Source organism: Osmerus mordax, chromosome 5 (genome assembly GCF_038355195.1).
Source record: "Osmerus mordax isolate fOsmMor3 chromosome 5, fOsmMor3.pri, whole genome shotgun sequence".
NCBI lineage: Eukaryota > Metazoa > Chordata > Actinopteri > Osmeriformes > Osmeridae > Osmerus > Osmerus mordax.
In genome coordinates this window covers 15,852,013-15,867,585 of record NC_090054.1, presented here as the reverse complement: position 1 = coordinate 15,867,585, position 15,573 = coordinate 15,852,013, and the positions used below count along the sequence as shown (strand labels likewise).

General features: G+C 45.3%; 1 protein-coding gene across 1 annotated transcript in view; it reads left to right on the top strand.

Moving 5' to 3' along the window:
- LOC136942740 (cilia- and flagella-associated protein 46) overlaps nucleotides 1–14,404 on the top strand; it is a 36,174-nt gene extending 21,770 nt beyond the window's left edge. Inside the window, exons 40-59 of the mRNA XM_067235710.1 lie at nucleotides 424–630; nucleotides 1,785–1,973; nucleotides 2,240–2,365; nucleotides 2,660–2,842; nucleotides 3,096–3,269; nucleotides 3,510–3,607; nucleotides 4,047–4,123; nucleotides 4,807–4,985; nucleotides 5,292–5,398; nucleotides 5,809–5,873; nucleotides 6,391–6,561; nucleotides 8,872–8,951; nucleotides 9,296–9,356; nucleotides 9,461–9,493; nucleotides 10,230–10,332; nucleotides 10,575–10,687; nucleotides 12,956–13,037; nucleotides 13,274–13,410; nucleotides 13,546–13,650; nucleotides 13,818–14,404. Coding sequence (XP_067091811.1) covers nucleotides 424–630; nucleotides 1,785–1,973; nucleotides 2,240–2,365; nucleotides 2,660–2,842; nucleotides 3,096–3,269; nucleotides 3,510–3,607; nucleotides 4,047–4,123; nucleotides 4,807–4,985; nucleotides 5,292–5,398; nucleotides 5,809–5,873; nucleotides 6,391–6,561; nucleotides 8,872–8,951; nucleotides 9,296–9,356; nucleotides 9,461–9,493; nucleotides 10,230–10,332; nucleotides 10,575–10,687; nucleotides 12,956–13,037; nucleotides 13,274–13,410; nucleotides 13,546–13,650; nucleotides 13,818–13,948 — 2,421 coding nt within the window. The 3' untranslated portion in view covers nucleotides 13,949–14,404. The remainder of the gene's footprint in view (nucleotides 1–423; nucleotides 631–1,784; nucleotides 1,974–2,239; nucleotides 2,366–2,659; nucleotides 2,843–3,095; nucleotides 3,270–3,509; nucleotides 3,608–4,046; nucleotides 4,124–4,806; nucleotides 4,986–5,291; nucleotides 5,399–5,808; nucleotides 5,874–6,390; nucleotides 6,562–8,871; nucleotides 8,952–9,295; nucleotides 9,357–9,460; nucleotides 9,494–10,229; nucleotides 10,333–10,574; nucleotides 10,688–12,955; nucleotides 13,038–13,273; nucleotides 13,411–13,545; nucleotides 13,651–13,817) is intronic.
- Nucleotides 14,405–15,573: the final 1,169 nt, after the last annotated feature.

The window sequence follows — 15,573 nt, the reverse complement described above, 5'->3', positions numbered from 1 at the left end:
TGGTGCTGCTGCCTCAGTATGTTACACAGAAACGACACTGAAGTCTTAATGAAAAGATTGCCACATTTACATGATCATCAGCGAATCAATATCAGTTTAAAAGTCACCTAGCCTAGCCACTGTCTGTGTTTGGCGAGACCTATGTTGTATCCTTTCATTGGTATTCCGTGGGAAATGTGTTTGTCGATGTTTGTATGAGCTTTTTCATCGCAATAGGAAATTACATTCTGATCTCAGGCTTTCAAAACTATTTTGAGGAAAATGTCATGATGACATTTTGATGCTGGTCTACAGCACTTGTTTATGTCCTCAGAGAGGAAATGTGCGGAGCACCATCACGTTGGCCTTCTTGCCTCTGTGTGACTTCTCACCATGCGGTGGTTTTTAATCACATTTATATCCAAAACGTGTGTGTGTGTGTGTGTGTGGCAGGGTCGTCCCCTGGCCCTGCCAGCTATGCGTGTGCTGGTGCGTGTGAGACTGGCCCTGGCACGGTTGTCTCTTACCATGCTGGAGCAGGTGTGTGTGGAGGAGAAGAGGCTCGCCCTGGCCCAGGACAGGAAGGGCTCTGTACAGAGGACCCTGGAGGAGTTTGGGCGCAGCACACCTGACCTCAATTCATTGGAGCAGGTAAGCCCCGTAGTCACAGACACACTCATCGCTCACGAACCGCACTCTAGCTACTGGAAGGGAATCAGCTATAACCTGACTCGTTACAATTTCCTCGACTCTGTTCCTCGGCTCATTACATTTCAAGCATGTGGGGTGAACCAGATGGGATATTGGCGATTGCGTCAACCAGCCTCTTTTGAATTTCGAATGGACCATCTAATATTAATGTGTCTGGATGATGAGACTCAGACAGGGATTTTCTCGGGGTGTGGAGTAAGCAGCACACATTACTCCAGGCTGCCTGTAGTCCTTCTGAGAAGATTGAAATTATGTCTCTCTCACTTTTCTCGCTCTCTGTTTTTGTTTTTTTATCGGCTCTCTCTCCCTCTGTCATATTCTGTCTTTCCCACTCCTTTTATCTGTCGATTTCCCCATCTACATTTAGTCATTTTAGCAGACGCTCTTATCCAGAGCGACTTACAGTAAGTACAGGGACATTCCCCCATCTCCCTGTCAAGCTTTCTGTCTGTCTGTCTCTCTCTCTCTGTCGTTCTCTCTGGCGCTCTCTCGCTCTCTCTCGCTCTCTCTGTCTGTCTCTCTCGCTCTCTCTCTCGCGCTCTCTCTCGCTCTCTCATATTTTCTCTCACTTCTCCCCCTCGTTCTGTCTCTCCCTGCTCTCCTCTCTCCTCAGTGTTAATCTCAACCATTGGCCGATCAATACTGACAGTGATAAAGCTTTATTGCAAGAGGACTCACTCTGTGTTGTGGCTCTCCTGTTATATGATTGTAAAATAACTGTTTTTTCAGAGGAAGATCTGTCCGACAACCTACAAGAGGATGTAGCCTACTTGTGAGATGAAAGCTCAGCTGCAGCCAAGACCAGATTGCCGATCAATGTGCTTTAGTAAATTTGGCATCGTTGTCTGAGGAAACATCCTCAATCATTGCATGTGGACAGGCTACTCATTAGAGGTGTTGGCTTAGAAGTATGAGTACAAATGGATGGTTATATAAAGAGGTTGTGTGATATCTCAAGTGATATCTCATGTCCTTTGCCCTGTTTTCCTCAGATCCTGTTTACATCGTTTCCTACCCGTCTATCCAGTATTCTATCCATCCCTGACCCCTCTGTTCCCTATCCTGCTGTAATCCCATTGCTTTCTCTTCTCCAGGAATGGGTGACTGTGGGCAGGACCCTGGCGCAGGTGGCTCTGTGTCAGCTGATCACGGTCACCTCTCTGTCCCTGGACTGTGTGGACAGCAGAGCCCACTCCCTAGGCCTGATGGGAAAGTGCCTGAGGCTGCTGGCCATGCAGAAGGACCCTCTGTACCCTTCCTCCCTCTGGGATGGACACAACTTGGTAGAAGCACACAAACACACACGCACACACACACCCACCCACTGACGGTGGAAATGTCCACTCACACACACAAGCGCACACGCACACACACACACACACACACACCACTTAGAACGGCAACAGGAGGGGTTAGCTCAGAGTGATTACGGGGATGATGTAGGTTCACTTCTTTTAAGCCGTGGAGATCAGCTTTTTATTGTCAGTGTTTATGAGCGGATTGCAAACGGACGGTGATACTGTGTGATCCTAAACTGAACCCCGTGCAGGAGGAGAGCCGGCCCGGGGGCCAGGCCCCCCCAGCGCTACGAGACGATGAGTTATCCGAAGAGAATGTTGGGGAGTCAAGCGGAACGGAGCCCAGGCTATACCCGGCCAAATGTGCTGAGCTTCAGGTAGAGCAGCTAACCACTGACCTATCACTCCATCCACTCCAATGTGATGTCTCTGCTCAAAGGGTTCCCACCATCCTCCCGCATATCTCCTAAGATCCCCTTTCACCTTGACTTTCACCCCTACACTGAAAGTTTCACAAAGAATCGCAAATGTGGATTGAACTTTGTCGGAACTGCGGTGGAGGAAAGCGGTCGTTTGATTTCAAACGCACACTCACAAACGCGCACTCGCACACATGTAGGTCGACTTCTGCCCCAGCGTGTGGTCTTGTGTTGTGGTCTTGTGTTGTGCAGGGGAGGAGGCGTGCGGCCCAGGAGCTTCTGGCCCAGGCCACGGAGACCCTGGGCCAGGCCATCGCTCTCTGCCTGCAGCACGGGCTGCCCACTCCCATCCTCTCACAAGCCTGCCTCGACATGCTGGAGTGCCACGGCCAGTTTGACCCAGGGGCCACTGGTCAGTACATGGCCCTGCTACAGGTAGGTGTGTGTGTGTGTGTGAGTGAGTGAGTGTGCGTGCGTGCTTGTCACTGTTTCAGTGTTTGCGTGCGTGTGCAAGGAAATGGAATTGTCCTTTTGTCCTGTGGAATGTGGTTTAAGTCTTAATCGTCTCTCTCTTCCTTTTCTGTCTCACGCTCTCTTTCTCCTTCTCTCGCTCCCCATTGCTCTCCCTCTCTCTGTCTCTCTCCCACTCTCTCCCTCTCTCTCCCTCTCTCCTTCTCTCTGCTCCCAGAGCTGCTCCTGTGTGTGTCTGCTGGCTGACGTTGTGAGCTCAGCCTGCTCAGACACCCGTGTGTCCCGGCTCTCTGCCCTGCTCAACCTGCACAGGAACCTGCTCATCACCCAGGAGGACATCCCCAGGAGGCTGCTGGGGGCGGCCGAGGACTCCCTCCACAGCCTCTCTCAGGTACTCAACACTCCACTCGACACTCACACTTTATGGAAGAGAACGGTTGCAATGAGCCCCCCGAATCTTGATTTATGGTTCTTGTAATTCGAATTGTTATTTTTGCCAATGCTTAATGTAAAGTAGATGTCAATGTAATTCTTTGCTATGTAAAGTATTTGGCAAATTAATATTGAAATTGTTGACAGCCATGGATTTGAATTGCTCAACAAGCATGTCTGTTTTGTGAACCTTCTAAAGGTTTATAGCCACCTGTCAGTAAACCCCAACCACCTGAGTCTGTTAGGAGAGCTGCCATCCAACATGAAGATCCTGCTGCTTCAGCACTCAGAGGACAGGTGTGCTCTCTCTCGCTCTCGCTCTCTTGCTCTCTCTCTCTATCTCTCGCTATGTCGCTCTCTCTCGCTCTGTATCTCTCTCTCTGTGCATCTCCCTCTCTCTTTCACTCTCTCTTTCCCCTTCTGTCACTCTCTCTCTTCTGTCCCCGTAACCCCCCCCCCCCCCCCCCCCCCTACACACACACACACTCACTCTATCTGGCCGCATCTGTTCGTGTCGCATAGACTTAATGTGTGTGACCGTGGGTCATACGTCACCTTGGGTTTAGCAAGCCGCCTCATCTAGAGCAGAAGTGCATGCAGTTTCATAACACACCACTCGAGGGCTAATGGTATGCAACCTCGGAAGCAGTGTTTATAGTATACTGTGAACATATCTCCACGAATGTCATTTTCATAAAGCACACAAGCGCATGTGACATATGTGTCTCTTTTCTAGATCAGTCCTCTATGCAGCTTTCTATGAGAGGAGCAAACATACTGAGAGTCAGAAGGGAAAGGCCATGCAGGGATCAGGTGAGGAAATCTTTCATTTGGACACTATGTTCAAATTAAAATGGCTCGGATCAATCGAGTCACATTAAAGAGACAGCAATTACCCACATCACTTTGTACGTGCGTCACGAGGCTGTACTGTAACTGTTCTACACGCCGTGTATTGAGTTTCCCAGGTCAGGGAGAATGTTCCATTGATATGACACACAGCAGCCTTTGCACCCCACACGTCACCGCATTCAATAGTAACGGAATACGTTCCAGCATAACATTTATTAGCAAGTCAGGTCTCCGCCTAACAACACAGCCTGGGAAAGGTTCCGAGTTAATGAAGAGGAAGAGGCAGCGGGGATGAGCCACAGACTGAGACACCTGGACCGACCTTTAAACCTCGCAGCCCCAGCCAAGCAGGGGAATACCGGCCTTCAAATGTCCAAAAATAACAAAACAAGCATTTGCATAAAACCTCCTCAAATGACCTTTCGGGGGGGGGGGGGCTCCCTTAAAGAAAGCCACAGACTTGTTTTAGGAATAGGAGAGCAAATTAAATAATCACAAAGAAAAGTGTGTGTGTGTGTGGGGTTGAAAGGGGGGACAGAGGCTCCGAGTTGAGTTTGAGGATGAGGGGAGCTCCGGGGGACCAATTACACTGTGTGTGTGTGTTTGTGTGTGTGTGTGGGTGCGTGTGTGTGTGTGTTGTGCAGCAGGTACACTGGTCTGCAGTCGGGTCGCCAAGGTCTCCGTCCACCCTGGGGCCCTGCTGGCCCTCCGTGCCAAGATGAAGGCCTTCCACCACCAGACGAGACACGCCCTGCTCAAGGAGGCCCGTTGGCACGGCAACCACAACCGCCCGGGGGCTGTTGGCGAGCGTCACACCCCTCCCGTAGGTGGTGAACTCTGACAGACCTCCCACCCTCTCTCTCTCTCTCTTCATTAACATTGCCACTAGCCTTATAAATAAAGTGGGGCTAGAGCGATGATCCTGTATACATCCAATCCCCATATACACTGACTCCCCAGATACACTGACGCTGAGGTTTTTCAATGTGTAAATACGGTTCTCCCTGGCCTGCATAATCACAGTCCTGACACAGCACTCCAGATAAATGTTGCTCAGGTTATACTGTATTCCCACTCGCTGTGCAATTTCTTTCTCTCTCCCTCTCCCTCTCTCCCTCCCCACGTAAAGAAATGCACCTCGGAAGATGGGCTGGAATCTCTCTTCAGAGAGGTGGTGCATGAGATGGAGGTCTACCTGCATCCAGCTCTCTCTCAGTTTGAATTTTCAGGCCTCAGGTACCCTGTCGCGACTTCCTGCTTTGCACACCCACTAGAATAGTAATGGTATCGTTTTTGGGGGGTTTTGACTGACAGAAATCTTTGATGCGTGGATGTGTGGTGCCTTATTATTCAAAGTTGGTCTTCGGCTTTATTGCATAGTGAATTGTAGATTTCGATCAAACAACTTTGGTGTGCCTGCTTGTGTGTGTGTGTGTAGACACATTTGTAGACGTGTGTGTGCAGTGAACTCTCCTACCTACGGTAGCATGTTTGGTGGAGACGGTGTGAGACTGCCTGCACAGTCCGCGGCCCACCTCCTCCGCCTCTTTCCCCAGGCCCTCGTTTGCTTCCTCTCATTTCCTCACGTCTAGGCCAGGTCCCTCCTGTGGCCCTACTGTTCCCCTCTCCTTATCTCTCCCACTCAGGCACCAGACTCCATCGATATCCATCCCCGAGTCCAGCAAGCCCAAAGAAAAGGAAGAGAAAGCCGGCCCAGATAAAGGTCTAAGGGGTGCGTGCTCGCTTGAGCAGTCTGATAGTTAGGCTCCTCCGGGGGCAGTGGAAGGTCTATACAGGGTATGGATCAGGGGAGGGCTCTTCAGAGCAGGAGAGCTGTCTTCATTGTACCTTGTACCTGCTCGTGGCCAGTGATCCCACTTCTGGGTCTTTACTAAGATAAGAACTTCTTTATCTAAACTGCCCCGACTCCTCTGATCCAAATCAAGCTTTGAGTAAACGGGCTTAGACTAATGACCCGGGGACAGTACTCAGGTACCGGACGTTTGTCCTTGCAAACCTTTCATTATGCAATCCATTCATTATAAAATGCAATCCATTCATTATAACATTATGAATGTTGTCACCAAAGGGGGATGAGGGAAGAACCTCGGTAGCATTCTTCCCTGTGTTTCCTCCAAAATAACCTCCAGTGATTAATGAGATGGATTTATTGCGTGCAAACAAACATTGCCTCACGAAATGAAGACGGTTGATGTGTGTGTGTGCAGTGGGCTCTCCCGCAGAGCTGGGGGAGTGTGTGGTGCTCCTAGCTGATGGGCCGCTGATGGAGCTGCCTCTGGAGGCCTTGTCCGGCCTGCAGGACGAGGGCCTGAGCTCCGTGTCCCGTGACCTCTCCCTGCAGCTCCTGCACTCTCGCCTGCACAGGAAGGAGCAGCCAGGTCAGACACACCTCCGCTGCCGGGGGGGGGGGGGACATCCGCAGGCTTAGACATCACGTTTGCAAATGGTTCCATCCAAGTGTTCATCAATGATTCAAAGTGGCTCATTATCACATACAGGCACACATTTGGAGCACAGAAACATCCTGACTGGCTGGCTCGTGGCCATGGAAGTCACGGGATATTGTAGGCGAGTCTAAGCCCATCCAGAGGGTCCCTGCTCTACATGCTTTAATCCCTTTCTGCCCATTCAACCATTTGGCAAAGCCTCGTTAAATTGTTTTGAATACTAATACAGTTTTAATGACATGAAGTACAGTTAGGATTAAGTGTCAGGATGTTCCCCTGACAAGTCCCAGCCAACTAAAATGACACATTGAAATGCCTCAACTGCTGTACTTCAAATGTTAAATCCACCTTTAATTCCTTCTAATCTTCCCATCTGCTTAATTGAACACAGACAATGTCAAAATCTTCACATCGCTTAATTGAACACAGACAATGTCATATGAAAAGTCAAAGTGGACGAAGGCTGTCTATCAACAACAGCACCCCTAATGATTCAACAAACTCAATGATCCCTTACATAAGCATCTTGGCCCAACACCAGCTCTTACCCAACAAGTACCAAAAAGATTATGAACCTCTTTTAACTTTTTTAATAGCAACCAATGATTCTGCCCGAGCTCCATTCCTATTTAAATTGCATCATGCCAAATTATTAGAAATATAATGAATAATATTGTTGATAGGTTTCTTTCTTGTTGACTGGCAGCCGCTGTTCACCACACCTTTGGAAATGCAGAGTGGAGTACATTACAGACTGCAGGGTTTCCGCAGAAAAGGGTGGGGGGGGGGCTTGTTTGTGCGATAGACTAATGCGTTCTGCAGAGAAGGGAGACTGGCGTTGGTCACGGTTTGGAATGAAAGGGAGAAAACAGAGTAACATGGCGGATATCGATTTAAAAAATTGACTACGTAGTTAAGGCGGCAGGCGTGTCTTGCTTCGGCGGCTGCCTAAAGTGCAGCAGGAAACCCTGGACTGCACACACGCGCTCCCATTTTAGTATAATCTAATTCAATATGATTTAAAAGTAAAAAAAAGCCCTTTACCAAAATGTTATGTCTATTGGTTGGAAATAAACAAGGGACATTGTTTAATGAAAATAATGTTGAGAGAGAGGCATGCATGACAGGCCATTACAGTCTTATAATCGAGAGCCATCTTGCTTCCTTTCCTGTCTCTATGGTCTGTTTCTAGGCCTCTCCATTGTATACTGTACTGTAAACCCCAGTGGACTGCAGAATCTGAGAATCCACTGAATCAGTATGGGAAAAACGATAGTTGCATGTAATAGACAACCATCCATAGATATTTTCCTAAATAAAATGTACTGCCACTCTTGCATAATAGAAGTAAAACCATTTACCGGTAATAATTTAAATGTTGAATTTGTTTTAGATATCATCAAGAGACAAGGATATCCTACAGTACATCCTGCCAAGGTCTTGTATTTCGAAATGAAGTTAACAAAAAAATAAACAAGTTCCTGGTCTTTTAAATAATGGCCGTGGTATTTTCTGCACATGCGGAGATTGTAATGCAGAGACAATGAAGATGGAGAATCTTGTATTTGAGCCTAATGTTCAGGCAGCTTGTCTACCTTTTTAAAAGGTTGAATCATTTGCATAACGCCAGCGGATGTTACAAAGGTTAGCATTAAATTAGCAGAGACATCTGCACTGATTCTGGAGGGTGTGTATTAGTGTGTGTGTGTGTACAGTACAGTATGCTGTGTTATTAATGTGCTCATACACATGGTGTAAGGAGAGAGGGTCGGTTGAATCGTTGAGGATCAAACCAAACTGAATATCTGCCGTCACCTCAGAGCCACATTAGCATAATTTTGACATCTGTACTTTACCACTGTCTCAAGAAAATGGATTGGCTAAAGCCAATTTTGGAAATTACTATTTGTTATTCTGAGCAGTATTTTTCATAAAACATGCCCCAGATGAAGGGGAGCTTACAAGACAAATCCTGCTTTTAGGAAGAAAATGCATATGTTCTTTGAAAGAACTATTTGATTTGAGGGGTCATTTATGTTAAGCCTAATGGTAAGGGCTGCTGGGCAATTAATTGTTTGTGATCCAGTCAATGATGCCAAATGTCATTGGCTATGCGAATAAACCACAAAGTTAACTTGTTGGGGGAGTGGGTGGTGTGGGGGGCACACAGTCAAAATGCAGTGTAATTTATCTTTCCAGACAACTGCTTTCTGTATTAATTCTGCATCCTGTTTGTAACAGTTGAAAGTGACAATAAAAAGGAGACCAAAGGTGGAAAGGGAGCCAAGGGAAAAGGAGATCAAAGCAAAGCCATCAAAGTGGTAAGTTCAGTCAATTAATCTGGGCCTGTCAGATACAGGCACAAAACTATTACCTGCCGTCAGCACTGGCAAGATTCTCTCTCTCTCCCTCTCTCTCTCTCTCTCTCTCTCTCTCTCTCTCTCTCTCTCTCTCTCTCTCTCTCTCTCTCTCTCTCTCTCTCTAAGTCGTCCCTCTCTAAGTCGTCCCTCTCTCAGTCGTCCCTCTCTCCTTCGTTCTCTCTCTCTCTCACCCTCTCTTTTGAGCTATCTATCTGTCTTATTGGCTAAATTGTTGATGTTTAAATACTGTACCTTTACTAGCTTTAGGCATATATTTGGCTGATGAAAATAATCTTGTTCCCCAGGTGCCTGTAAATCGTGTGTTGCCTCCGAACACCCATCCGGTTGACACACACAAGATCAAATGTATCCTCTCAATCATTAACATTAAACAATGTCATCACTTGTGTTTCCCTACACATTTGGAAAATGTGCCTTTTTGAAATGTTCTCCTTAATGCACCTTTTCAGATATCATCGACCCTTATGACGAAGGAGAATTTGGTAGGTGGATGTGATCTCTGTTAGCTATCACCATCATTTGTGATTTCCCAAATATGTTATCCGTTAAACAGAAAGTTTGTTTCTTGGGCTAAAAAGATTGAACGTTTCATTAAAACTGCACATTCCATTTTCAACTGAAGGGTCCTGACAATGAGCTCTGTTCTGAGTGTTCCATCTTGTTATCTTTATGATCTTGCGCTGTGGGCATGTTGCTACATACCGTGACATCCCAGAATACAGGCCATAAAGAGGGGCCTTAAATCGGGTAGAAGGATATCAAAAGATAACAATGTTTTCATCCCATTTATTATCCCTGGGTATCTCTGGTTTAATGAGCATGAAAATACCTCAACAAATGACTTAATAAGCTTAATGGCCTTTACCCTGTTATCCATGGACTGTAGGTGTCTGCATGAGCAGCTCTGCTGGGGCTTTGTGCATCCAGCAGAGTCCTTCCAAGCTCAGCCAGGGGAGAGTAGAACAGTGATTAATGTTCTGTTTGGCGAACCTCTTGTGTGTCCTTGGCAAGTCCAACTGCCCTTCGTATCTGTCCCCCTCCTCCTTCCTTAGCATCTTTTACTGTGCTTCCTCCATGGTGGCGTCTACCCAACTCCGACGACGATAAAAAAAAAACACACAGAGGGTTTCTATTAATAGGTGCTTTTATAATAAGACTGCCTTGTTGTTGACGAACTGGAACTGATTTTGTGTTTGTTCAACTCCATCTGGGTCCCAGAGGGTGCTAGCCTGTCTGAGAGGATGAAGAGGACTCTGGAGGCCCACAGCCAGCAGTTCACACCATTCTGGGAAGGCTTCATGGGGGGTGAATGCACACCCAGGTTAGAGGCCAGACTAAGTGTCAAGGGTTATAAACTGTACAACTAAGCACATTCATCCAATCACTGAGATCCAATGCAACAGTATATAAGGGTAACAATGTTATCCTTATAACATACAATGCTGTACTATCGTGTTTTGCATGGCTACTGCTGAGACCAAGGCGGACATCGCACCGTAACCTGAGGGATTTAACTATGTGTTTGCACAAACTATTAGGCTAACTGTTCTGCTTGTGTGTCAGTGTTGCCGAGGTGGAACAGCTGCTGACAAGCGGCAGTGCTTTCATCTTCCATGGAATGGAGCGCTTCCTGGCCAACATCCCTCCTGCCACGCTGACTGCCCTGAACTTATCTGGTACTAGATCTGACTTCTACCTTTTCTCATGGCCTCCCGGTTTGTTTTGAAAACACACAAAGAATGTGATTTTCTTTTATCGCACAATATTTTAACCTCTATCAAATACCTATTGGTATGCAGACTGATTCTCAGAAAAATTGCATTACCCTAAAAGACGCCAGAACCGTAACAAAACAGTAATAATAATAAGACTTTATGTATATAGCACATTTCATACAAGAATTGCAGCTCAAAGTGCTTTACATAAAATCAATAAAAACAATAGTATAAGTAATAAAAGTAATGAAACCCTTCTGAACACAGGCCACAGTCTTTGCGGTAATCCAGAACACACAAGCCGCAGTCTTTGCGGTAATCCAGAACACACAAGCCGCAGTCTTTGCGGTATCTCGAGCCACAGTCCAACCCTTTAGAGCAGCCCAGAACCTATGATGAGCTCAAGCCTTTTAAAGAGCAATCCAAAACACACAATCTCAGACCTTTTGCAGAGCCAGTCCAGAACCTATGTTGCTCAAGCCTTTTGATTCTAATCCAAAACACACAATCTCAAACCCACCTGACACACGTACCTATTCCTCTTAGTTAGCTGAAGTTATGCCTCCTCCAGAGTTCTGGTGCAACGTACATTACTCAAAAGCAACAAAAAAGGAAAGAAAACAACTTGTTCTAATTTGCAAACATCTTACTACTGACAGAACCTTCATTAAAAACTTTCTCAAATGGTACATCAAAATCTGAACCGCTTTGATGATAAATGATAACAATATAAATATAATGGTAACACGATTTATTCATCTAAAAGCTGTTTTTTTGAGTCAAATGGTGAGGATGAATGATTACATTTATAAACATGGCTGTGTGGCTCTTATGTAAGCAGTAAATGGAGCAGGAGAGTTAATCTCTTTAAACACATCAATCTTTAATTCCCTGAGCCGTTAAATTTAGAGGAACCCACAGCAATGTGAAATCAATGTGATTTAATTAGTGGCAAAAAAAAATGCTAAAGTTTAACAAGGCTTTTGCAGAATTGAATCCGAGATTGAAAGGAGTAAATTGCAATATGTAGTCAAAGTTTTCACTACTTCACATAATTTAGTGCTGTGAGTTGGATCATATTAATCACAGTCATCAAAATATGTCAAGTCCCTTGTTAAAGAGAATTAATTAGTAATTACACTGCAGGCACAGGGGAATAAGGTGTCAAACTATATTGATTCTGTATTGAACCACCAAGCAGACAGCACCACTGCCTGTTCTGTTTCAGCCTGTCATTGTGTCGGATTCTGACAGACCACCACCTGTGACCTGTCAATGCAGACTGGCATTTCCATTGACAAACACCTTTCTTGGTCACTATGTGTCATGTAAACAATGCACACAGATTTAAAATACACAGGAGACTGTAGCTTATTTTGTAAGGTCACTTTGGGTAACAAATAATTTTTGGGGAAAAATCGCTGTCCTCATTGCAGAACTTTCTTTAACTGATTAGTGAACTGTTATTTATAACCAAAGCTTTTCAGTATTTTGATTTCCTTAGTGTATATCACAGACCCTTGTATTTTAGGGACAAGGAGACTCTGCCCTCTTGTTACAGACTGCTGTCTCCATTCATTTATTAGATGTGCTTTTATAACATTCCTTAAATAAATGATCACACGCCACAAACCGCCTTTCAACTTTTCACACCTTTCAAATGCTTTTCAGGGCTGTTGCTGGCAGCTTAGCTCGACTATTTTTTTTTGTTCTCTGACCCACACAAAAACAAAGGAAGCAAGGGTTGAGTGATGCTGGATTTATTTGATCTGATTGACAGGAAGTCAAGCTGACCTTACGCATAGCCTTGGGCTTGACAATCACACCACCCGCTAGCTGAGTGTTAGCACTGCTAACTATAGTATGTATGACACTATAGTCTGCATAACAGCTGTTAGTCCCTAACAAGCCAGCACACTCAATCACCATGCCAGAAGGAACTGGGTGTTAGCAGGCGATGGCAGATTTGGCCTCAGAGAGAGATGACAGGGCAGAATGAGTTATCTTACTCTGCATGCGCTCAAGCCCCAGTGGCTGCTTCAATAATTAGCTGGGATACATTGATGCTCTTTTAGGAAAAGTGTACTTAGTGTAAATTAGCAGTTTTTCTTTGCCAATAACTTTTCGGGTGTACCCATTCAATTTTTAAGTAACTTGTTAAACTTGCATGCAAACATATCAAGAGAAAGACAAAAATCATTTTGGGGGGATTTGCTGTTCCATTATCAGAATGCCAGATGGCCGTCCTGTTTGACCTGGTCCAGAATAGCGCCAGCATGCTCCGTCAATCCAAGCTTGACGTGAACAAGAGGTAACATAACGGCTCCACTTTCTACCATTTATTGAATTAGTAATGTCCCTCATGCACAAAGCCTGCCAGGTACTTAACTCAGCTGTTACCACAGGACAAATCCCTATACACAAATATCAAACCATGATGCTCGTCCAGAATGTTTGTCAGGAGGAACCTATGAGTAACCTATTCCTGTGCCTCAAGCTCTCATCTGTCTTTCTGTGCTTCCTTGTTGGCCTCCTGTGTCGTCCCAGTGAGAGACACATGGCCTTGGAGAAACCCCTGGAGACAGTCCTGCTGCTGAGTCTAAGTGGGGTGCGCTGCGTCACCCTAAACCAGTGGCACAGCAGCCTCCAGAGAAATGTTTGCAACATGGATGCCATCATGGACAGTGGGTGTTAAATAGACTGCCTGTATGCAGATGTGTGCTGTACACACACACACACACACACACATGCATACACACCTGGAATAATAATAATGCAAAGTGTGTGTGTGCGTGCGTGCGTGTGTGTGCCTGTTGTAGATCTCCTGAGGGTAGGACTAACATCTGGCCAGGCTGTCCATTCCCTTAGGAAAGGAGAAGTTCAAAGCAAAGACCAAGATGCGAAAGCTACTCCTGCATCAAATGGTATTCTTTAACACTTTTCTTTTTCAGTGCTGCGGTTGCCTGTTCAGCTTATGTGTGCGGCCTGTGCCTATCCGTGCTTTATTCGACCTTTTTTTTTGCAAGTGAATAAAGTACATTATGTATGTTCATTCCCCCATGCTCCATCACTGAGGCTCTGTCCTCTGCAGATGCTGTTTCACGTGTGGGTTCTGACTCAGGAAGGGCTGAGAGCTTGGACGACCCACTGCACCGCAAGCCTCCCCCGCTCTCAGCCTACAACTACATTATCTACGGACTGCCCAACTTGGTGGTTACATGATACACTTGAGTCCCTGAAAACATGTTTTTCTATTCTTAAAGAATATGTGGCAGGTCCCCAGTTGTAACCAAAGTACTGTAATGTAATTAAAGAGAAACTGCTAAAGCTCTTAAATCAAACAAAAAAAGCATATTCCTTAAGATGATCCAGTTCACCCAGAGGCAGGTTACGGTGTTCTTGTCCTGACTTCAGTTACATAAACATCTTGCTCTTCCCAACCTGTTTTGCTGTCTGTTCACTCTACACTACACAGTCCTTGGCGCCAGACCTTCTATAGGGGAGTAGGGGGGCAGTAAGGGGAGCCCTCTGAGGCATGGTGGTTCTCCTGACCCCATTACTGCACAGTACCTCACACTGCTTCTCTGAGTTTGCAGTCATTCTATTTCACTTGAAGTATATTGAGTGTTGCTGTCTTTATGTTTGGCTTTTTAAAGCCACTCCTTTGTTTATACTTAATGTCCAATAAAATATAATGTATCTCTTCTCCTGGTTATCTTGTGGGGTTGTGTGTTTATTCTAGATATCTAAGGAGGGAGATGAATAGCTGATGTGCAGAAAGTCTTATCTGGTATCTATGAGTCCATGTGTCAAACTTTGTCTGCATGGAGACGGGTGTGGAGATTCCTCTGACTAGGAGCTGGGTGATCATCTGAGAGAACCAGTTATAACTAAGAAGAAACATGGTCAAGACTAAAGACTTGAGAAAATACACCTCTACCGGAACAGGTATGTTGCGTTTCATTGCATTGTTGTGGAAGATTCTGGGAATTCTCTGCATAAAATTATTTTACAATGAGAAATGTTGGAAATTAAAGTAGCTCAAGTTGCTTTTTTTATGTTGGAAACTGGATGTTGTCCTGTCAATGTATGCTCAAAGAATAACAGTGATAACATATAACTTTTCAGTTAAAATTACACTCAATGATCTCATTGGAGGCTCTCAATGTCAACATGAGAACTGCAGATGGCTCAATACCATACATTGACTGGGAACAACATGATTCATGGTTTCAATTAAACAGGTTCTTGTGTGGGGTTCATTAATTCAAATTCAGGAAATGCGTTTATCAGAATGAGCAATGCATCCCAAAAATTAACCATAAGCTTGTAATCCTCAATTTCACAATATTTATGTTCAAATCCCAGTGACTTTAATCAAAGAACTCATAATTGGTAAACATGCTCCCACTTTTTAAAAAAAGAAGGAAAATCTGGTGTCTTCTGGTGGGTGGATAATACTCTTGCTTTATTAGGTCTATGACTTCTAGTTTTAATACAGTCCTCAATTAGTTTAAATCAGAATCAAAGTACAGAGCCTGGTAAATCCTTTGTGTGTGTTCCTTTCGTGTCAAAGGTTCCTCAAAGAAGCCTGGGAACTGTGGAGCCAGGTGGGATAAAAGCAAGACTGACAGTGATAATGAAGGTACAGTACATATCTTACTGGCTTCAAGTATGATGAAAAAGGTTAGCCTTTCCCACTCCCTGTTTCAAGCGATGGTGCTCGTTCCATATGTACACAATGTGTTCAGCACAGGTCATATTGGATGGTGTATGTGGTTTGTGGGTAATAACGTTTCGATACCGTGGCTGATAAGAGCAAAATGAAGGGCTCAACTTGGTCTCCT